The sequence below is a fragment of the Gossypium raimondii genome, chromosome 5 (genome assembly GCF_025698545.1).
Source record: "Gossypium raimondii isolate GPD5lz chromosome 5, ASM2569854v1, whole genome shotgun sequence".
NCBI classification, from domain to species: domain Eukaryota; kingdom Viridiplantae; phylum Streptophyta; class Magnoliopsida; order Malvales; family Malvaceae; genus Gossypium; species Gossypium raimondii.
The window spans coordinates 33,237,806-33,260,530 of NC_068569.1; the positions used below are offsets into that span (position 1 = coordinate 33,237,806).

The window sequence follows — 22,725 nt, forward strand, 5'->3', positions numbered from 1 at the left end:
GGTTTTCAAATCTCTCTTATATAATGGAAAATCCAGACCATGGAGCGACGGCATCAGTGGTTCTATGAGGAGGGGGAAGGCGCGCAAGGAATGCTTGAGATCTTGGAGCTTGATAGGTACAAACCTTTTTAAGGTTAAAAACCTAAAGACAAGGCGGACTTTGGTCCCCTTTCTTCTGTTTCCCCGCAACTATGCAAAGGTCGGATTTACTTTTTAAAATTAACCAAAAGGGCAAAAATCTTACCCAAACCATGATTGGCTACGCAAATCCTTTTAGAGTTTTGGATCTTTTAATGCTTTTTATTGAGTTAATTATTTATCTTTTATAGTCGAAAGTTTTTGTATTATTTATATATTTAGAATTTAATCTTCGTATTTTTATTTTTTTACTTTTTAAATTTATAAAGTTATGTTCATTCATTAACACGGGTAGAAATTTTTTGGTTGGTGTAATATTTTGAAAAAAAATTAATATACATGTAACAAAAAAACATGGTAAAGAACTTGAATTTAATAAAAAATTTAATGGTGCTAATAGTTCTTAAAAATTCACATAATCATTTTAATTAGAATAAACTATTTAGACTAACTAATGGTATTATAAAAGTTAGGTATCAAATTATATTAAAATTAAAGTATATAATTTAAATCTCAAATTTGAGTGAAATATAGAGATAAAATTAAAATTTAACCATTCTTATAATCTGAAAAATAGAAAGAATGTGATTGAAATTTACTCATAATGTTCTCAAGTCAACAACAAAAAAAAGAAAAAAAATGGACAGCTGTCCATCGTGGAAGGCCATAGGGCTTATAGATTTATTCAAAGATTAAATTGTGTTTCACGCAATGGAAAGGCATATTGTATTTTCATGGAGAGATACAAGTTTAAATTTTGAAAATAATATTATTAGAATTAAAAATCACGAATCTCGAACATAAACTATAAAATAAAGATATTGTGTATTGGCCTTGGTAAGAATAGTTCATATTATTTGGATTCTTGATTCTCAAGATTTTCCATTCCCAAGTCTTTTTAGATGTTGAATAGAAAGAACTGCAGGTTCATAAACGTTTTACAGTTATAAAAATAATACTAAAAAATAATTAAATGCAAAATGGATTGGTAAATTAATTAATTATGAAAATGAGATTTTTTTTATTGTGCATTTTGGTGCTGTTTGACTGGTTAACGGTACCACCTCACTTTTTCCTTAATTATCATGCAATCATATTGTTTAAAAAAATGATTATTTTTGTTGGTATTGTCTGACACAGTGGCGGGCGATATCGGAATATATTTTTTTTAAAATATGTGTATTTTCATGAGTATAACAGTGATCTAAAAAAAGAAAAATATATATTTTTTATTGATGTCGCTTAACATACCGATGACACCACTTTAATTAAATGTAAAGTTTGTCTTTTGAATTTATCCTTTAATTATGGTAAAGCTCATAATATAAAAATTTACTTATAATATTTTTAAAATATAAAACATTTACTTTTCATTGAAATAATTTTAAGCTCATAATTGGTATAAAATTATTTATTTATAATAATTATTAAAATAATTTAAAAATTTAAAAACATATTAACTAATTAAAATTAAAAATTTTATATGGAATTTATAATTCATTATTTATATTTTTTCTCAAAATTTAAACAATATTTATACAATTTTAAAAATTTATAGTGTACAGTATAAATATTTTTACAATATTAAAATGTAATATTTAAGTACCTTACAATATACAATATTTTAAACAACATTTGGAATGCATTATTTTATATTTTTGTGTGAAAATGTATAAATTTTATAAATAAATTTAATATTTTTGATAAATGCCAAAAAGGCTTCCTTGTTCGTAGACAAAGTCAGTTCGGAATTGTCTTTCATTCCAATGTATAACTTGTATCCATGCGCTTCATATTCGTCTGGAATTCGCTTCCAGAAATATAGCCCCTACCCCCTCACATCAATCCCACAAGTCTCTTATCCATTCTTATTTGATCACGGCGGGGGGAAAGGCAAAATAGAAAAACTGATATTGGGTTTAGGGATAATCAGGCTTGAATTGATGACTTCCACTACGTCAAGGTGACACTCTACTGCTGATTTATATTCCTTCATTGCCCCCATCAAGAAATAGAATTGATTAATCCTAAGTCTAAGGATCGAGAAACTCAACAATGTCACTATTCTTGAACAACTTGGAGCTAGGATTTCCTTTCGCACTATTACGGATACGAAAATAATGGAAAAAGTTGATTCCAATGTCAACTGCTCCTATTAGAAATATGATTGACTACAAATTCAAGCCATATACAAATGGTTTCATACAACTGTGCGATTCTTTCGATCTAAATCAAGAAGATTTTACATAAAGAAGGTTTGCCTCAGCATGTTCTATTCGATACAAGTAGGAGAAGCGGTATTCTTAAAAAAATAGAGAAATTAAAACCAAGTCAAGATGATACGGATCAGCCCCTTCTTCTTGCGCCAAATATCTTACCATTTCTGAAGGAACTGAAGTTACATCTCTTTTTCAGTTCCATTCATGAGTTTTTATGTGTTTCCATGACCATTTAAGACCCATGTTTTAGTCTTATTCTTAATTGTTTTGGATGATTATTTGATTTAAAATGGTGAATTTTATGATCCTTGTTAGAATTAAGTGACCCGAATCCTTATTTAAATAAAATACAGTGGTAAAATAAAATAAAAGTAAAATCCCTATAGAATTATACTTCTTTTATTTTATTTTTAGAATAAGGTTTTTTAAACCTTATTAAACTTCATCTATTTGATATTGATTAGAATAAGGTGTTTCAATCTTATTACACTCCTATTAGAATATGGTTTTACAAGCATATAAATAGACATAGTCTACGCCTCTTGTAATCATTCGAATTCGACATAGTGAATTTTCTTCTCCTCTGCCCATGGTTTTTTTCCCGAAAGTGTTTCCACGTAAAATCTGTGTGTTCTTTATTTTTTTTATTTTTTTTCTTTATGATATATTGTCATTACCGACATTCTATTTTTACAAATTGGTATCCGAGCTTCCGGGTTGTTTATCTCAATCACGGTAATGGTGTCTTTGAAGTATGAAATTTCGTTGTTAGATCGCAACACCAGATTCGCGTTGTGACAGATAAAGATATAGGTAGTTATTGCACAGATGGACTTAGAGGAAGCCCTGTTAGAGGTAGATAAGATGCCTTCAACATTGACGGAGGAAGAGAAGAAGCGCAAGGATCGAAAGGCGTTAACACAATTACATCTACATTTGTCTAACAAAATTTTACAGGATGTGATGAAGGAGAAGACCGCCGCTGGATTATAGAAGAGGTTGGAACAAATATGTGTGTCGAAAACTCTAACTAGTAAGCTACATATGAAGCATCGTCTTTATGCTCATCGTTTGGAGGAAGGTGCGTCTGTACACGAACACTTGACAGTGTTTAAAGAAATTCTCTCAAATTTGGAGGCCATGGAGGTTCAATATGATAAGCAAAAAATGACTTCTTGATGGGCAGGAATTTGCAAACTGAAGTTCTGTAAGCACTACGTTCCATCCAGAGTGCATTCGAAAGGTGGAGCTAATTATATGCTAACTTTTATTAATTATTTTTCCAAAAAAGTGTGGGCATTCTTCCTGAAGCAGAAAAACGATGTGTTTTCTGCATTTAAGTTTTGGAAGACCATGATTAAAAAACAAACAGGAAAGCAAATAAAAAATCTCCGCAAAGATAATGGCTTAGAGTTCTGTTTTGATGAGTTTAATAAACTGTGCAAGTCAGAAGGGATCATAAGACACTTGACAGTTCGTCATACTCCATAGCAAAACGGCGTTGCAGAACGAATGAACAGAATGATCATGGAGAAGGTTCGATGTACGTTGTCAAATGCCAACTTACCAAAGTCATTTTGAGCTGAAGCAGCCCCTACTGCATTTTTTTGATCAACTGATCTCCATCCGTTGCCATTGAGAAAAAGACTCCACAAGAGGTATGGTCTGGTAATCCTGCTGACTATTCTGATTTAAAGCTCTTTGGTTGTCCTGCATATGCTCATGCTGATAATGAAAAATTGGAACCGAGATCCATTAAGTGTGTTTTTCTTGGTTATAAAACTGGTGTAAAAGGGTATAAGTTATGGTGTCCTGAAAATAGAAAAGTTGTAATTAGTAGAGATGTTGTTTTTGATGAAACTGCTATGTTACCTAACTTATCTCTTAAAGACTCTTCCAATAAAGAAAATAAAAAATAGGTGGAGCATCAGATTAATCCAGAATCTACAACAAAGTTGACTACTGAAGCCAGTACAAAAATTCAAAATAGAGTTGCTTCTTCACCACAACACTCTATTGTCAAAAATAGAACTAGAAGAGAAATTAAACCTCCAAAGAAGTATGTCGAGGCTGATCTAGTTGCTTATACTTTAAATGTGGCTGAAGATATAGATGCAAACTATGAGCCATCTAATTATTCTGAGGCGGTTAGTTGTAAAAACTCAGAAAAATGGATGTTTGCTATGTAAGAGAAGATGGAATCACTAAACAAAAATGAAACATGGGATCTTGTGAAATTTCCTAAAGGTAAAAATGTTGTTTGTTATAAATAGGTGTTTAAGAAGAAAGAGGGGACTCCATGAGTTGAAGAACCCAGATATAAAGCAAGGCTTGTTGCAAAGGTTTACGGTGAAATTCTAGGAGTAGACTTCACAGATGTGTTCTCTTCAGTTGTGAAGCATAGTTCGATTCGAGCTTTGCTTGGTATTGTAGCCATGCATGATTTGGAGCTTGAGCAGTTAGATGTAAAAACTATATTTTTGCATGGAGAACTTGAGGAGGATATTTACATGCAACAACCAGAGGGTTTTATAGTCTCAGAAAAAGAGGACTATGTTTGTTTGCTGAAAAAGTCCCTTGACGGTTTGAAACAGTCACCAAGGTAGTGGTACAAGAGGTTTGATTCATTTATGACTTCTCATAATTTTAAAAGAAGTATCTTTGACAATGGTGTTTACTTTAAGAAAAATAGTGATGGTTCTTTTGTGCATCTACTCATTTATGTTGATGGCATGTTGATAGCAGCGAAAGATAAATGAGAGATAAGAAAGGTCAAAACCCAACTGAGTGAAGAATTTGAGATGAAAGATTTGGGACCAGCAAAGAAGATACTTGATATAGAGATTCTCAGAGATAGGAAAACAAGTAAAATGTACCTAATTCAGAAGGGGTACACTGAGAAAGTTCTTTGCATATTCAATATGCAGAATGCTAAGACTGTTAGTACTCTTTTAGCAACTCATTTCAGACTTTCATCGATTTTGTCTCTACAATCTAATGATAAGATTGAGTACATGTCACATGTTCCATACTCTAGTGTAGTGGGATCTCTCATGTATGCCATGGTTTGTTCACGTCTAGATTTATCATATGCAGTCAGTGCAGTTAGCAGATACATGGCGAATCCCGAAAAAGAACATTGGAAAACAATTCAGTGGGTTTTAAGATACTTACGAGGTACTACTAATGTTTTCTTATAGTTTGGAAGAACTAGAGATGGAGTCATTAGGTATGTTGATGCTGATTTTACTGAAGACCTCGATAGAAAAAGATCTCTCACAGGTTATGCCTTTACAATCGGAGGTTGTGCAATCAGTTGAAAAACCACTTTGCAAACTACAGTCGCTTTGTCTACCTCTGAAACTGAGTACATGGTGATTACTGAGGTTTGTAAAGAAGCTATTTAGTTGAAGGGGCTCTTTAGTGAACTCAATGAAGACCTTTAAATCAATACAGTATTTTGTGACAGTTAGAGTGCCATCTTTCTTACAAAAGATCAAATGTTTCATGAGAGAACAAAACACATTGATGTTCGATATCATTTTGTTCGTGATATTATTGCTCGTGGTGATATTGTTGTGAGCAAAATTAGTATACTCATGAAAATCCTGCAGATATGATGACTAATTCACTTCATATAACCAAGTTTGAGCATTGTTTAGACTTGGTTGACGTTCATTGTTGAAGTTAAACCCTTAAGGGGTTTTATGGAAGAGGTGGAAAACTTGTTCATTGAGAGTTCGCATTGAAGAACTTGTTCATTAAGAATTCGTGTCAAGGTGGAGATTGTTAGAATTAATTGACCCGAATCCTTATTTAAATCAAATACAGTGGTAAAATAAAATAAAAGTAAAATCCCTATAAAATTATACTTCTTTTATGTTATTTTTAGAATAAGGTTTTTTAAACCTTATTAAACTCCATCTATTTGATATTGATTAGAATAAGGTGTTTCAATCTTACTACACTCCTATTAGAATATGGTTTTACAAGTCTATAAATAGACATAGTCTACTTCTCTTGTAATCATTCAAATTCGACATAGTGAATTTTCTTCTCCTCTGCCTGTGGTTTCCCGAAAGGGTTTCCACGTAAAATCCGTGTGTTCTTTTTTTATTTCTTTTTTTTCTTTGTGATATATTGTCATTACCGACATTCTATTTTTACACTCCTAATCCTTTAAACTCATGTTTCTATACTTAGAAGAGCATTTGAAAGCAAAAAGAGCAAAAATCGGAGTAATGTACAGGGGCCACATGGATGTGTGCCAAATAGTGTCAAAATCACGATTTGCACTCAAACACGTAAAAAAACGCAATTTTAGGTTTTCTGGGCATTTGTAAGACCTATATATGACAAAAATAAGAAGATGAGAGAGAGTCGTCATAGAATATTCAAGAAAATAACTTGGAAAACACATTAAAGTCGACTCGAAAGCAGATTTTTCTATCAAGATTGAATATCTCCTTTTGATTTCTTTGAAGTTTATTATGAGTTTCTTTGTTTCTTGTAGATATATTGTCTTTGGGAAGTTTTTATTTTCTATCATGAACTAATTTCCCAAATACCTAGGGAGATGAACCCTAGGATGGATTCTATTATTTGATTTCTATTTTTACGTAATAAATACTTGGATATTGTTCTCAATAATGTGTGCTTAAGTTTTGGTTTCATATTTCTAGATTATTAATCCATGTTTGATGTGCTTGAATCAGAGGAGGAATAAGCCCTGTTTAAAAGAAGATCTAGAATAATTGAGTGGAGTTGCATGCAATCCTAGAAATAGAACGACATAAATCTACCGAGTTAGAGTGAAATATAATAGGGGAATCCATAAATCGATTTAATGTGATAATAGGGGTTTTAATTAGAAATAAATTTCAATTAATCAACCTATAGTCAGTTGCTCTTAGTCTTGAAGAGAGATATTAGCATAATTTAAAGATTTCTACAGATCAAGATACTAAGTGAAGAAATTATGTAATATAGATTGATAATGACAGATGAAGTTTAAGTGGATTCCTTCCTGGGTATTGTATCGCTTCTTGGTTGTTAATCGTTTATTTTATTGATTTGCTCTTTGTCGTGTTCTTTAGTTAATTAATTTAGTTAATTTTAGTTTTAATCAATCACTCCAAATTGTCGGTTAAATAATAGAAAGATGACAATTATTAATACTTTTAGTCTTCATAGGAACGATATATGTGCTCATTGTAATTATAATATTAATTGATAGATACACTTGCCTTTGTTGAATTTTTAGTTAGTTTACGAACTACATTAATTTTCTAATCAATACATACAACTAATACACGAGATAAAAAAAGCTAGTATATATATACTCAAACTCAACCTTCCCTAAAGATGAATAATTTTATATTTTTCGCATTTTTATCAAATTTGAAATTTTATTTATTGAGAAATTTTAGCCATTCTAATTTTGAAAATTGTTCAACGTGTAAGAACATATTTAAATGGATTTGTTGATTTATTGTTTCAATTTAAATTAAATAATTTGAAAGCATGATCTTAGTGGGTTTGATATTTTGTTTGAATCGAATCAATAAATGGAAATTGAATGAAAATGGCACCTAATTAATGAATCTTATAATTTTTAGTTTAAAAGGAACCACTAATCTTAATAAATCATTGAAAGAAAAACATTTAAAAGAGGGAAAAATCGGTTGAATAGATAAAAATTGATTTTTGAGTACAACTTTAACCCATGAGCTGCAACAATTGATGTATAAGAGTATGGAAAAATAAATATATTTAAAAAATATATTTTTTTCTTTTACTTTTTATTTTAACTCTGTTGGCTGATATGACCTCCCAGTGTATTGGGCGCGGCTCTGCTATGCGTTATTCATGGTGCTACCGTAGAGAATACTTTATTTGAAGATGGTGATGGTGCAAATACATTCCGTGCTTTTAACCCAACTCAAGCCGAAGAAACTTATTCAATGGTCACCGTTAACCGCTTTTGGTCCCAAATCTTTGGAGTTGCTTTTTCCAATAAACGTTGGTTACATTTCTTTATGTTATTTGTACCAAGAACGGTTTATGGATGAGTGCTCTTGGAGTAGTCGGTCGGCTCGAACCTACGTGCCTATGACTTCGTTTCCCAAGAAATCCGTGCAGCAGAAGATCCTGAATTTGAGACCTTCTACACCACCAAAAATATTCTTTTAAACGAAGGTATTCGTGCTTGGATGGCGGCTCAAGATCAGCCTCATGAAAACCATAAATTCCCTGAGGAGTTTCTACCCCGTGGAAACGCTCTTTAATGGAATTTTAGCTTTAGCCGGTCGTGACCAAGAAACCACCGGTTTCGCTTGGTGGGCTGGGAATGCCCGGCTTATCAATTTATCCGGTAAACTATTGGGGGCTCCCCAACTTAACTTAACCCTTTTTTTTTAGTTTTTTTTTTCTTTTTGACAAGTCATTTAAAAAAAAATTTAAAGCGGTGCCGTCGGTGTATATACTTATGAAAAACATGTATTTTTAAAGAATACATACTAATGCTGCCACTGTATCAAGTGACACTAATAAAAAAATTACTTTTTAAATGATATGATTGCATGATTACTGGAGAAAAAATTAGGTGATGTCGTCAACAGTCAAGTGGCATCGAAATGCACTGTAGAAAACATCCCATTTTCGTAATTAATTTGTTTCCCATATATTTTTTTATTTAATTATTTTTTAGTATTATTTGTATAAAATCCCCTAATACATACTTCTAGTCTAAAGAAGAGTTAAAAAAATCTTGTTAAGTTACAAACAATTACAATCACATGTAAACTTCTTTAGAGTATCTCCGCATGGTAACTTGGATTGTATTGAAAGTACTTAATTCCATCTTGCTTAGTTTGATTCTTGCACATTTAAGCTTTGCTAATGGGTGGTTGAAAAGAACTCCAAGATCCGTTAAACAAATGTCCAAGTAGTTTAGGTAAAAAATATATATGCCTATAGATAAAGCAAGCTTTAGTCTATTGCCAGTTATTCTACATGTTGCAAATAACGTTGTAGCTGGTGCCTGGTAAATAAAATTGACATTAACAAAACCCATTTGAAATTACTTAAAACCATGGAAAAGATTACAAACCCATGCCCCAAATTCCTTGAAGTATGAATCAACAACCAAAAGAGCAGCTAGAAAAGAAAAAGAAGAAGAAATATGGAGAAATAGCTAGAGTTATGAAAGGGAGAAGTAAACAAAAAGGAAAAAGAAAAATAAAGTTAAAAAGAAAAAAAATTAAGGCTCAGGAAAAATAAACTAAATTTATTTTCGGTTTATTAGAGAAGGAAAGCATTGAAGAAAAGTGTTGAAAATTTTAAAAATGATTTTTGAAAAATGAAAATAAAATATATAAACAATTAGAAAATAATAAAAAGTTATTTTCATTTTTCTTTTAACAATTTTCAAATATTAAATATGATATTGAATCTATATAAATGTAAATTTTTATTTTTTTTCTCATGTAGAAAAATAGTTATCTATTTTTGTTTCTATTTCTTTTAAAAATTTTAAAAATAGAAATGAAAATGAAAATGAAAAGAGGAAATATTTTAGAAAAACAAAGCCTAAATTATTCAAAAAGAAAACTATAAGTATTAGCTATACCAAATTGGCCTAATATTTTCATCCAAAAAGATGATATAAGATGCTACCTCAGTTTTTCAATACACCATAATTAACGGATTAGTAATTAAAATATAGTAACTAGGTGGGTGACTAAATGAAAAGGTAAAGGAATAGTTGACGTCAACGTGTGCTTGTCCCCACAAGAAAAAGTCATACCCCAATTTGCAAAGCAGATATTTCTTTTCCATAACGAATCCAATCTCCTGGCAAATCGTAACCGTTGATTTGACATCTCCTTTGCGAAAGTTCAAAAGCTCCTAACAATTCGATACAACTTTGCACAGACCACATCACATGGCTTTTGTTTCATGATAATAATTAATTATAAAGAAATAATTTAACAACTCATTCATGATTGCATTAACCAATGGTTGAATTTTCTTAAAAATGAAATTAAATATGGTAAACTTTTTTTATGAATTGTGTGATTCGTTATTTGAATATTAATTTAATTAAAAAATAAAAATATTCTCAATTTATGTCACTTTAAACTCAAATTTTACTGTTTATTTACATCAAACTCTTATGAATATATTTGTGATAAAATTATTGGTTAAAATAAAAACAAAGTAGTGAATTAAAAAATAATAGTGATAAATGGAACAATTTTCCTTTGGATAAAATACTAAAATAGTCACTTTTGTTTGGCTCATGTTACATTTTAGTCACTTATGTTTGAAATGTTACGTTTTAGTCACTTATGTTATCACGTTGTAACATTTTAGTCACTGAGCTGTTAGTTTCTGTGGCACGTTAAATCATCATTTCAAACAAAAATTCTAGGTTAGTTTATACAATCGGTCCCCATATTTTTTCATTTGGAGCAATTTAATTTTTTTCTTTTATGTTTTTTTAACTTTCTTTCTTTTCCATTCTCTTATGCTTCTCCCTTTGTTTTCCTCCCTTCTCCATTTCTTTCAACGTAGTTTTTCTATGTTTTATTTTTTTGAGCAATTTAATTTTTTGGAGTGAGGCGAGTTTGTGGACTAGTTACAAATGGAAAACATAGAAAAACTATGTTAAAAGAAATGAAGAAGGGAGGAAAATAGAGGGAGAAGCATAAGAGAATGGAAAAAAAAGTTAGAAGAACATAAAAGAAAATTTTTAAATTGTAGAAAATGAAAAAAATATAGGGACCAATTGTAGAATTTAACCTAAATTTTTTGTTTGAAATGATGATTTAACGTGCCACATCAGCTTATCGTTACACCATTGTCGGCAATTAATGACTCAGGGACTAAAATGTTACAACACGATAACGTAAGTGACTAAAACGTAACATTTCAAACAAAAGTGACTAAAATGTAACCTAAGGTAAACAAAAGTGACTATTTTGATAGTTTACCCTTTTCCTTTTAACAGAACTGCAATAGTCATCGGATACAAATATCTAATTTAAGCGCTAGGTAATCAGATGCGCTCACTCTCCACACGCCTTTCTCAAAAAGAAAAAAGAGCCAGAACTTGGACATGAATTTCTTCTGCTAACTGGTTACTGCCATTTTTTTACGTTAAATCCTGCGATCTTTGATGGCGGTCTCATCTTCAGCTTCTTCCTCTCTCTTAAGAGCAGCGTCTTTATACTCTCGAACTCGGTTCTTTCATTCTTCGTTTCGGAATCTCAGTCCAAGCTCTCCTTCGCTTCTCAATCACCAACGATCTCTTGCCTCCGCCGCCGTTCGTTCCTTCCATTGCTCTGTTCCGCGATGGAGCCACCGACTCGATTGGAGATCTCCTTTTAGCCTTCGTGCTCAGATCAGAGCTGTTAATCCTGTCATCGAACGGCTCGAGAGGAAGTTTTCCACTATGGGTACTGCTATATAGCTTTGTTTATTTTGATGGATTTTTTTTATCCCATCTTAAATTCAACATTTTATTTACTGATGTAGTTTAGATTAGTTTAAGGTCTCAGACTCTAGTCAAAATCTTAGGTTGCTTGATCGGGTCCAATTAATGATAAGCCTCAGATTTAAAATTTTATTCATCGGATTCAATTTAACTAATATTTCATTACTAATTACAGGATAAAAGGGATGAATTGTATTATGAAATCAGTATAAAGATTGTTATGTTTATGAGTATACCTATATATGTATATAGCTGTTTTTTTTCCCTCGAGATTTTAATCATGTGAAGTACGTTGAAGTTGATAACTAAACTGAAAAACTATCAGGTGATAAATTTTATCGTTCAACTATTTTTATGATTTTCAGCTGCTGAACATCCTTTTAAGGCAGTCCTGACCAGTCTTCCAAAGCCAGGTGGTGGCGAGTTTGGAAAGTTCTATAGCTTGCCTGCCCTGAATGATCCAAGGATTGGTAAATTTTCTCATGGAAATTAAATTTATATCTATTCACTTGATGAATTTGATGTATTACTTCATGCCTGTCTCCAGTTTCATTGTGTGATTGATCATATCTATTCCTTGTTTCTGTTCTATATATAATAGATAAGCTGCCCTACTCTATCAGAATCCTTCTTGAATCTGCGGTTCGTAACTGTGACAACTTCCAAGTCAAGGAGGAGGATGTTGAGAAAATTATTGATTGGCAAAATACATCACCAAAGCAAGTAGAAATCCCCTTCAAGCCAGCTCGTGTGCTCTTGCAGGTATTTGATAAACCTAGTTTATGTCTGTATGTGCATAAATGCACATCTTTACCAAAAGAAACAGTTGATGCTTTGTTTATCTTAAATCATTCTTTTTCCTTTCTTTCCTTTTTTGTTTGGCTAGGATTTCACTGGAGTGCCTGCTGTGGTCGACCTTGCTTGTATGCGTGATGCTATGCACAAGCTTGGCAGTGATACAAACAAGATTAATCCTTTGGTGCGATTGTTTATATCAATTACATGAATATTTACTGTGATGAGAGTTCTGGAGTATCTTCAAACATTTATTATTTTTGGAGGGATGGACGGTTTCTAGATGCCATAGTTTAAGATTGCAATATTTTCATATTGTTGCCTTACTAAGGTTGTGGATCTTGAGAAATTTTCTCCATGCCTTATTAATGTCATAGTTAGTGCAAAATCATCTTCAACCACCATTTGTCTTGTATTCTCAATGTGAGATATCTTTCTTTTCAATTTTTGATCCTGTTGGCTGCTGTGGATGATTTATGGGAAGTCATATAGAATTTTCTATTTGATATCAGTTCAAAAACATGAACTTTCAAATGCCACAGGTCCTGTTACAACATGCCTGACTATTGTGCAATAAAGTTATTGTTTACTCTATCCTTACGGTGTGTTGCTGAAAATACTCAGGTTCCGGTAGATCTTGTCATTGATCATTCAGTTCAAGTTGATGTAACAAGATCAGAAAATGCAGTGCAGGCAAACATGGAACTTGAGTTTCAGAGGAACAAGGAAAGGTTTTCTTTCCTTAAATGGGGATCTACTGCCTTCCATAATATGCTTGTTGTTCCTCCCGGTTCTGGTATTGTGCATCAGGTATGTGATATGGAAACAGAGTGCAAAGTGCAATCAACACTTTTTAACATAATAGTAGACATATCCTTAATGATCTATGTGCAGAAAAGTTTTTACTAACTGATGAAAAGTAATGAACAAATAAGCTTACATTTTTCACTAATTTGAATTTTTCATAGACAGTTAATCCATGTAAATATGGTGGCAAATTGAGCTGACACTGTAAAATTTTAGGTTAATCTTGAATATCTTGGACGAGTAGTTTTCAACACCAACGGCATGCTTTACCCTGATAGTGTGGTTGGAACTGATTCCCATACAACTATGATAGATGGTCTTGGAGTAGCTGGCTGGGGAGTTGGTGGTATTGAAGCTGAGGCAGCCATGCTTGGTCAGGTAGGTATTTCCATAGAACTATATTTTTCCCCAAATTTTGGTGGTTTGTTTGGCGATGATTTCAGTAGTTTCTAGTTAAACCCCTCAATGATGAGTACAACACAGTTCTTTTCTATTTAATAATTGCCAGTTCATGTTTCTATATGACATGCTAAAATAAAAGTGAAAAATGAGCCTGAACTTTCAACGAAGGATTTGTGAAGCCTCTTTTAACTACAGTTGCCACATAATTTGATGTGTGCATGTGATCTGTATCTCACATTAATTATTTTTCATCTTTATCAACCATTTTTGGCTTCTTTTGTTTTTGTGTCAAACGTTATAACAGAATAAGATGATGATGATACTTCAACTGACTTTGACAATAATTGTTTGTGATTCTGTTACACTATATACTATCCAACTTTTCTTTTTTTACTCTTTTTTTTAAACCATACTGTTCGTGTTCTTGTTCACTTGCTTGAATATGCATCTCTTCTATCCTTTTTTCCTAACATTAATGATTTTGAAATTGAAAGCCTATGAGCATGGTTTTGCCTGGTGTTGTTGGATTCAAGTTATCTGGAAAATTAAGAAATGGTGTGACAGCTACAGACTTGGTTCTAACTGTCACACAAATACTGAGGAAGCACGGTGTTGTTGGCAAATTCGTTGAGTTTTATGGTAATTACTTTTCATAGGGTTGTTGCAAGTTACTCTTAGTTTCTTAATGTCTGGCTATCAAATATTTTATAACCTTTTTATTCTGTATGAATTTATAGGGGACGGTATGAGTGAACTTTCATTGGCTGACAGGGCTACCATTGCTAATATGTCTCCTGAGTATGGTGCAACCATGGGATTCTTCCCTGTAGACCATGTTACTTTGCAGTATCTGAAATTGACCGGCCGAAGTGATGAAACTGTGAGTTTTCTACTTCATCCTATAACAGCCAATAATCTGCAATTACTGAAACTGAAGCACTAGATGACATCTTTGTCCTCAAATTCAGGTGGCAATGATAGAATCATATCTCCGTGCAAATAAAATGTTCGTCGACTACAATGAGGCAAGAACTTTTCTTCCTTTTTCATTTTACTTGTCCTTTATGCTTGTCAGATTCCGGTTGTTTAACTTGTATTCAGTATAATTAGTCTAATTCTTTCCTTTTCTACTTGTGCTTGCTCCCCAACCTGGTCTTGATATGTTCAGCCCCAACAAGAAAGAGTGTACTCATCATATCTAGAATTAAACCTTGCTGAAGTTGAACCCTGTATATCAGGACCAAAGAGGTTTTTCTTTTCTGCCACTTTTCTTGTTTGTTTTGTCAGGGAATTAGCTTCTTTCTTAAATATTAAATATGATTTGTTGTACTATTTCGATGTTAACTGCTGCTATTCTTTCCAGACCTCATGATCGGGTTCCTTTGAGAGAAATGAAGAGCGATTGGAATTCTTGTCTTAATAATAAAGCTGGTTTCAAGGTGAGTCTTGAATGTGCTCCACATCTTTGTTGTTGTCTATGTCCTCACTACTGCACATTGTCTGTTTTACGTAAACAATTATTTACCATGAATTAATTGACAATTTGTTTCTTTAACTTTCCTTCGGTTAGTTAAACAAAGCACTAACGATTTGATATTGAAGTATGATGATCAATAAAGTAATATTTACCTGGCTCAAACCTTAAAGCCAAATACCTTTGATTACATACTCTGTGTGTAGCATAACTTTCAAAAAAATCATGACCATAATCTGGCACCTAACTTGTAATAGTGTTAAATATTCAATCATGAATCTGAAACATGGAAAAAGAAAGCCTCTTCACTTATGACATGTTCATTTGAATCATTATGTGGACAATTCTCTCTCTTCTTTTTCCCTGTTTCTAGACTTTTACCCCTCTTACCATCTAGACCTTAATCCATGTACTGCTTTTCTAAGAAGTGGGTGACTCAAGTAACAGAATCACACTGTAGAAAACTAAAGGATAAAAATAATATGATTAGGTAGGAAATGAAATAGACCAAGTTTGATCAGAACTTCTTCCCTTCAAGGTGTAAATTTATTAGAATTATTTTCTTTTGAAACTTTTAAACATTCTGCTGAATGTCTTACCATATGTTGTAGGGCTTTGCTGTGCCAAAAGAGGCACAGGACAAAGTGGCAAAATTTTCGTTCCACGGACAGCCAGCAGAGCTTAGGCATGGCAGTGTTGTGATTGCTGCTATTACGAGCTGCACCAATACATCAAATCCTAGTGTCATGCTTGGGGCAGGTCTTGTTGCAAAAAAGGCTTGTGAACTTGGTTTACAGGTTTGGCATTTTTCCATTTTTATGTTTCTGCTGCTCTTTCCTTCTCTGCAATATCTCCTACTATCTTTTCTTCTCATCCTGCACCTTCACTTTCTTCTTAAAAACCCCTTTTCAATGTATTCATACTTCCTTTCCTTTCCTTGAACTATATGAATACTAATATTTATGTGAATAAGTGAATTTTTCTTGTATAATTGTTCTACAGGTCAAGCCTTGGATAAAGACAAGTCTTGCACCAGGTTCAGGAGTTGTTACAAAATATTTACTGCAGAGGTATTCCTTAATTTCTACTTGCATCTGAAATGGATTTGGAGTGAAAATCCTTTTTATAAAATATTTCTATATAATCATAAGAAATATGTCACTAATTTTGGTTTATATGATGTAGTGGGTTGCAAGAATATTTGAATAAGCAGGGCTTCCATATTGTTGGATATGGCTGCACAACTTGTATTGGAAATTCAGGAGAATTGGATGAATCAGTTGCCTCTGCTATTTCAGAAAACGGTACCATTGAAAATTCTAACTGTAAAAGATTTTGGGATTCATAATTTGCATGATGTATGCGTGTAAATACTCAAATATTGTGTTACACTTTAACATGTCAATCTTATTCCTTGCCAAATTTAATGTTCAGTTTTTAACTGGCTAATCTAAAATATTTTGAATATTCTACACAGACATTGTAGCGTCCGCTGTACTTTCTGGGAACCGGAATTTTGAGGGTCGTGTTCATGCCTTAACAAGAGCCAACTACCTTGCTTCACCTCCTTTAGTGGTTGCTTATGCCCTTGCTGGCACGGTACATATACCTAATTATTTACTGGTTATGCTTATGTTTGTTAAATATTTACCAAGATTAATGTTATCATATATATAACCCATATATAATCTGATGTTAACTCAGAATGTTGGAGAGTTCAATGGTGGTTATCTTCTAAATTAGTTAATTCTTGTGCATTTAGATTTAATTTCCTTGGAAAAAAATGTCAGGTGCTTTTCAATAAGATTTATTCAATAATATATGTTTTAGAATTGAGTCTCTTAGATCAGTGCATTTCATTTTTTTGATGGACTAGTAGCTTTTGCAGTATCATTTTTTATGATCAGTAACTATGGGGACTTTTCAGGTTGATATTGACTTTGACAAGGAGCCAATTGGAACTGGGAAGGATGGTAAGAGTGTCTATTTCAAGGACATCTGGCCTTCTACTGCAGAAATTGCAGAGGTAGACACCCTAAACTTGCAGTTTGCTTAAAATTGCAAATTTCACGTGTTTAAGCATGAAACTTATAAGCTTGAACTTTTCTGCTGTTTTAGGCTGTCCAATCCAGTGTCTTGCCAGAGATGTTCAAAAGTACTTACGAGGCTATTACAAAGGGCAATCCCATGTGGAATCAGCTATCAGTGCCTTCTTCCACTATGTACTCATGGGACCCCAACTCAACCTACATTCATGAGCCTCCATACTTCAAGAACATGACCATGGAGCCTCCTGGAGCCCATGGCGTGAAAGATGCTTACTGCTTATTGAACTTTGGTGACAGTATCACAACAGATCACATTTCTCCTGCAGGAAGCATCCATAAAGACAGTCCTGCTGCAAAATTCCTACTTGACCGTGGGGTGGAGCGCAAGGACTTCAACTCTTATGGAAGTCGTCGCGGTAACGATGAAGTGATGGCACGTGGAACTTTTGCTAACATTCGCCTTGTGAACAAGCTGTTGAATGGGGAAGTTGGCCCAAAAACGGTACATGTCCCTACAGGAGAGAAACTCTATGTATTTGATGCAGCAATGGTGAGTTCTTCAATGTTGAAGTCTATCACACTTCATATAAAACCAATTTGTTACCTTATTACACAACAAATCTTGATTTAGTACTACTTTCGTTATAGATTTGTTGTTTCCAATAAATGTAAATTCTACAATCAAATCATTGGTTTTGATTTGTTTTAAATGCAATATGAGATTATATATGCTGTCAAATTATACGCATAGTTAGCTGAACAATCAATCTGTAATTTCAGAGGTACAAGGATGCAGGATATGACACCATTGTTTTGGCTGGAGCTGAATATGGAAGTGGTAGCTCCCGAGATTGGGCTGCGAAAGGTCCAATGCTATTGGTAAGTCTTGATTTGGCCGCTGTGAAGAAATTCGTATTGGTCTTTTTATGTGCTTTGTGTACAGGTGTAATTAAGCCAGGTCGAACTAAAACTTTAACACGCTTGAGCTCCATTCAGAATTTGAGTCTTGAAGCTTGGTTAAAACTCAATTGAGCTTGCTTCAAGACTAAAAAGAACAGAACGAATTCAGTTTAGTTCAACTTATATATCCAGTAAAAAATTGAGCTCCATAGCCCAAGCTGCTCAAGCTTGACTCAACAATGAAAGAGACAGTTTAGTTCTTTTTTCTTTTTGGTGAGTCCAACTGGAGTAGCTTGCATGCTTGCTGTTTTGTTCACCTGAGTAACTTTGTTGCATGACAGGGAGTAAAAGCAGTAATTGCCAAAAGTTTTGAGAGAATCCATCGAAGTAATTTGGTAGGAATGGGCATCATTCCACTTTGTTTTAAGTCTGGGGAGGACGCCGACACACTAGGTTTAACCGGTCATGAGCGTTATACCATAGATCTCCCAAGCAAAATAACCGATATAAGACCCGGTCAAGATGTGACTGTCACGACGGATAATGGGAAGTCTTTCACCTGCACTGTCCGCTTCGACACTGAGGTACAGAATTGTTTCAAATATTTCTTTTTGTGCGGAAATAGTGCAGTATACATTGTGTTTTATCATCTGCTATCACGTGACTATCCCTGCACTAACAGTTTTATTTATGAAAAATGCTCCCCTTGTTTGAATCTACATTATTGACTTTTTGGACTCAGATATAAGTGTCAGATTCGACTGGTTCTAACACGGGTAATTCAGATTTCCTAGGTTTTCATATATATTTGGAGGGTCATATTTTTATAACATGTCTAAAAATGTCAAACATGAATAGTTAAAAAAATAAAGAGTCAAAACAATATAGGTCTAAATATGCTACTCCTTAGTCCTTGACATGGTTATTTGCAAATATCTAAATTGACTCGGTTTGAAAGTGTCAATTTACGATATTTGGATTCGGGTTTGCGTTTCAAATATATGTTTGGCATAGATACATTGTAAGTTTTCTATGTTTTTGTATGGGTCCTTCACGAGAATAATTTGAAGTTATACCTTAGGTTTATGTTCACACAGAATCTAGTCCTTTATGTTATTTGGAGGTGCGAGTGTTGGATATGAATACATATTTGACATAAGCATATTTTAAACTTCTAAAAGCTGCCTATTTGAAGTTATTGAAGATGAGGTGAATAAAAGCAGAACTGACGGGTGTTTAAAATTGCAGGTTGAATTGGCCTACTTCAACAATGGCGGCATACTTCCATATGTTATTAGAAACTTGATTAAGCAATAAATGCATTGGCCCGGAGCCTCCAACCATTTCTAGATTCCCGACAATTGTAAAATGTGTGACGCAAATAAATGCTATCAATCACTGATCGATACCCTCCCATTAATGGGGCTTTGTATTAGTTTTTTTACCGATAGGCATTGTCCGTTGATGGACGAACAACCTTTTTCGAGAAATTTAGTAAATTATTTTAATCGGCCTTGGTGGGGTTTATTGCATGTTTAGCTCTTTCACAACTGTGTAATTATTCAATGTCATTTACTCGGAGATCACAACCACAATATTAAATTATGATTGCAATTTTGCGTTTTCAAATTCTGTTGAATACATAAATTACATCTAGGTCCACTATTTTACTATTGTTAAATTCACAATGCAAACGAAATGTGTTTATGTAATTTAAATATTATTTTTTAGTTCTATTCAAGACCACAATCTGCAAATTAAGAAATAAATACAGTGAGTAATTTTATGATGATGTTTAGATGGAACAAGTTAGTCTGAATTGGCGGCGTGTGGTTCAGGGGCAAGGTCTTGGATAACGAAAATGGAACTAAATTCGGCTTCAACAGTCAAATGGTCATTATCAATAAGGCCAGGCGTCTGTTTTAGATCTGCCAACTTCATAAAGTACGGGAACCCCCAACACCTCTGAGAACTGCTAAACCATGCATTACCTACATCACAATTTACACTTTGTTTAATAGTATGTAAATCAAGCCTTGCAACTAGTATTCAGTGATCACCTGTTCTGGGTTTTGTTGGATCGTATTTAGATTCACCTCCTCTGGGATTGCTTGGACTGTTTGACTTAATTCGCAGCTTCAATTGCACATGCAATTTGTTTCCACTTTCAACCTCTTTCGAGTGTTTTAGGTTAAGGTAAATGGATAAATATTTGCTCTTCACCTCCGGAACACCTCTGAGATAAAGTTGTAATTCCCTAAACAAATAATCATAATATTTATTCAACACCTTTCTGATTCCAAAAAAAAAAAAAAAAAAAGGTGGTAAACGTACCATTTAGAATTCGCCATCATAAACTCGAAGCATTTGAGTCCAGATAAGTTGGAGAAGTTGCCGATGAGCCAAGTAACAGGGTTTTCTTCAAGGTGGAGGTCTAGGATGGAACAACAACATTCCCCTTTTTCCTTTTCTGGGTTTACAACAAAAACCTCAACTCCAAATTTGCAGGTGTTTTCTTTGAGATTCAGCCGATCGATGAATTTAGGGGGAAGCATTAGTCGAGAAAATCCACTTTCTTGCTTATTTGCACTGAATCGTTTCACTTTCCCATCTATATTCATTTTAATTTGGAAACCAAAACAGACTTGGGAATCAGTATGACACTACGGTCCAAATTTAAAATATTTTATAATCAATATTTATATATATGAATCACTCGACCCATTAGATCTGTTCCTACTCATGAACAGACTTAACCATATTACCTTGAATGGTGATGTATCGATTCATTTCTTGATGATATACAAAAAAATTTATAAGAGCATCAATCTTCCCATTATGGCCAAGATGTTGAATGTCCATAATTCGTAAGTAAGGAGAGAGGTAGACATCTCCATTTTCGGATTCCCGGTAGACATCTCCATTTTCGGATACCCGGTACAATATCAAACTCCTGCAAAAAAATAATCAACTCTGATTTATTATCTGGAAAACACCAAGTATGAATCCTTTTAAAGTGTAAATAAAACAATCAAATGAGTTTAACACTTGATTTGAAAAACCCGTAAATCGAGTCTAAACTATTCTCAAAATGAGTTGAATCTTTCAGAGTAAAACTTGATTGAAGGGACTCACCATTTGTAGCCACAAGCTTCAAATGCTTCAAATGCGACATGAGGTTCTGAAAGGTTTTCCAAAAGAAACGGAAGCGATTGGATTTGTAATATGTAATGTGCGGGTTCTTCTTCTCTCCACGTCACTGCTATTTCATCATCTGATATACAAAACTTGCACATTATTGATTATTCATCCATAAATTACGTATCCGGTTTTGTAATTCAATAAAATCATATATTGGGTTACCTTTCGTTTCCTCAGGCGCCGCCACCTTGGCCGGCTCATTTGCTGTTGCAGGATTGGATTTGGGTGTTTGGTTCGAGATAGTAGTAGCCATTAAAAAAAAGAAGGTTATTTGAACATTGGTTTTAATATCCCATCTACGATTTCAAAGTCATTGAAAAGAAAAAGAGAAAGTTAATTCATAAATAATGAAAAGTATATTCTTAAATCTTGGTCTGGAAAAGTTCTTACAAACTTGAAGATATAGATTATCCTTTTCTCCATTTCAGAGGAAATGCATCAGCCATGTGTTTATTGCTTCTGTCAATAAAAATATTTCTTTTCATTTTCTCCATTAATTTTTAATATTCCAAATAAAAATTAAAATAGCCAACCAAACCATTATCTGCAAAAGCGGATTGTGAATCTCAATACCTCATTTCCAAAATTAAAACCAATTTAAATTATAGATGTTTTGAGTATTAATTTTCGAATCTCTTACAGAAAGTTATCCAAATTTACAAATATTTATCAAATTCACATTATCTATTGTGATGATTACAACTGTACATGAGTCCTAATAAAATTTTAGGTTCATTTAATAAAGTTGTGCTCGACTCAATTTGAAAAATGGACTTAAATTTTTATCCAAATCTGACTTAGATTATAGATATTAAACTGGAGCTCGATCCAGTATTAAATTTTTTATTTTATATAAAAATTAAAAATATAATACATCAAAAATAGTAAAAATATTAAAATAAATGTTTCCTAACAAATTTAAAATAAATTAAAAATTTTATACTTAAATAACACTAAGATATGTGTAACTTAGCAAGCAAATGTCTCTAAAATAGTAGTAAATTTAACAGTAAAATAAGAGTTATACAATATTTAAATAATAACAACATAATATTGAAATGACAAAGAAACAAAGAAAAACATCATCAAAACAATAATTTCTTCTTCTTTTTTGCAAATTAGCAATATATTAATACTCTCCGTCTATAATTTATCTATATAATTTAATAGATTCTATTAAATTATAGCACTCGTAATGTATAGAGAAAATATATAAAAAAATCATTTATTGAAAAATTATTT

General features: G+C 32.9%; 2 protein-coding genes and 1 pseudogene across 4 annotated transcripts; 2 read left to right on the forward strand and 1 right to left on the reverse strand.

The window, feature by feature from the left end:
- The first annotated feature begins 39 nt into the window (after positions 1 to 39).
- LOC128041036 (photosystem II D2 protein-like) lies at positions 40 to 8,741 on the forward strand (annotated as a pseudogene).
- A 2,671-nt stretch (positions 8,742 to 11,412) lies between these two features.
- Positions 11,413 to 19,911, forward strand: LOC105771404 (aconitate hydratase, cytoplasmic). The gene is made up of 20 exons (XM_012592860.2): positions 11,413 to 11,818; positions 12,222 to 12,326; positions 12,458 to 12,618; positions 12,743 to 12,835; positions 13,276 to 13,461; positions 13,675 to 13,836; positions 14,355 to 14,499; positions 14,598 to 14,740; positions 14,829 to 14,885; positions 15,029 to 15,108; positions 15,224 to 15,299; positions 15,946 to 16,131; positions 16,337 to 16,404; positions 16,520 to 16,638; positions 16,812 to 16,933; positions 17,262 to 17,360; positions 17,453 to 17,932; positions 18,163 to 18,261; positions 18,624 to 18,866; positions 19,531 to 19,911. The coding sequence occupies exons 1-20, from the start codon at positions 11,539 to 11,541 to the stop codon at positions 19,597 to 19,599; spliced, it is 2,973 nt and encodes a 990-aa protein (XP_012448314.1). The 5' UTR covers positions 11,413 to 11,538; the 3' UTR covers positions 19,600 to 19,911.
- Positions 19,912 to 19,970: 59 nt separating this feature from the next.
- On the reverse strand, positions 19,971 to 21,967 carry LOC105771405 (uncharacterized). Of its 3 annotated transcripts, XM_052631570.1 has the most exons (7): positions 21,874 to 21,967; positions 21,646 to 21,779; positions 21,418 to 21,556; positions 21,048 to 21,235; positions 20,617 to 20,893; positions 20,343 to 20,539; positions 19,971 to 20,273 (listed from the first exon to the last, which is right to left on the reverse strand). In XM_052631570.1, exons 2-7 carry the CDS (start codon positions 21,734 to 21,736, stop codon positions 20,092 to 20,094), a joined length of 1,074 nt encoding a protein of 357 aa, XP_052487530.1. In that variant the 5' UTR covers positions 21,737 to 21,779; positions 21,874 to 21,967; the 3' UTR covers positions 19,971 to 20,091. The 3 variants fall into 3 exon arrangements, with proteins under 3 accessions (XP_052487530.1, XP_012448315.1, XP_052487531.1); XM_012592861.2 differs by lacking the exon at positions 21,874 to 21,967 and having other exon boundaries at positions 21,646 to 21,867; XM_052631571.1 differs by lacking the exon at positions 21,874 to 21,967 and having other exon boundaries at positions 20,138 to 20,290; positions 21,646 to 21,867.
- Between the last annotated feature and the right edge of the window lie 758 nt (positions 21,968 to 22,725).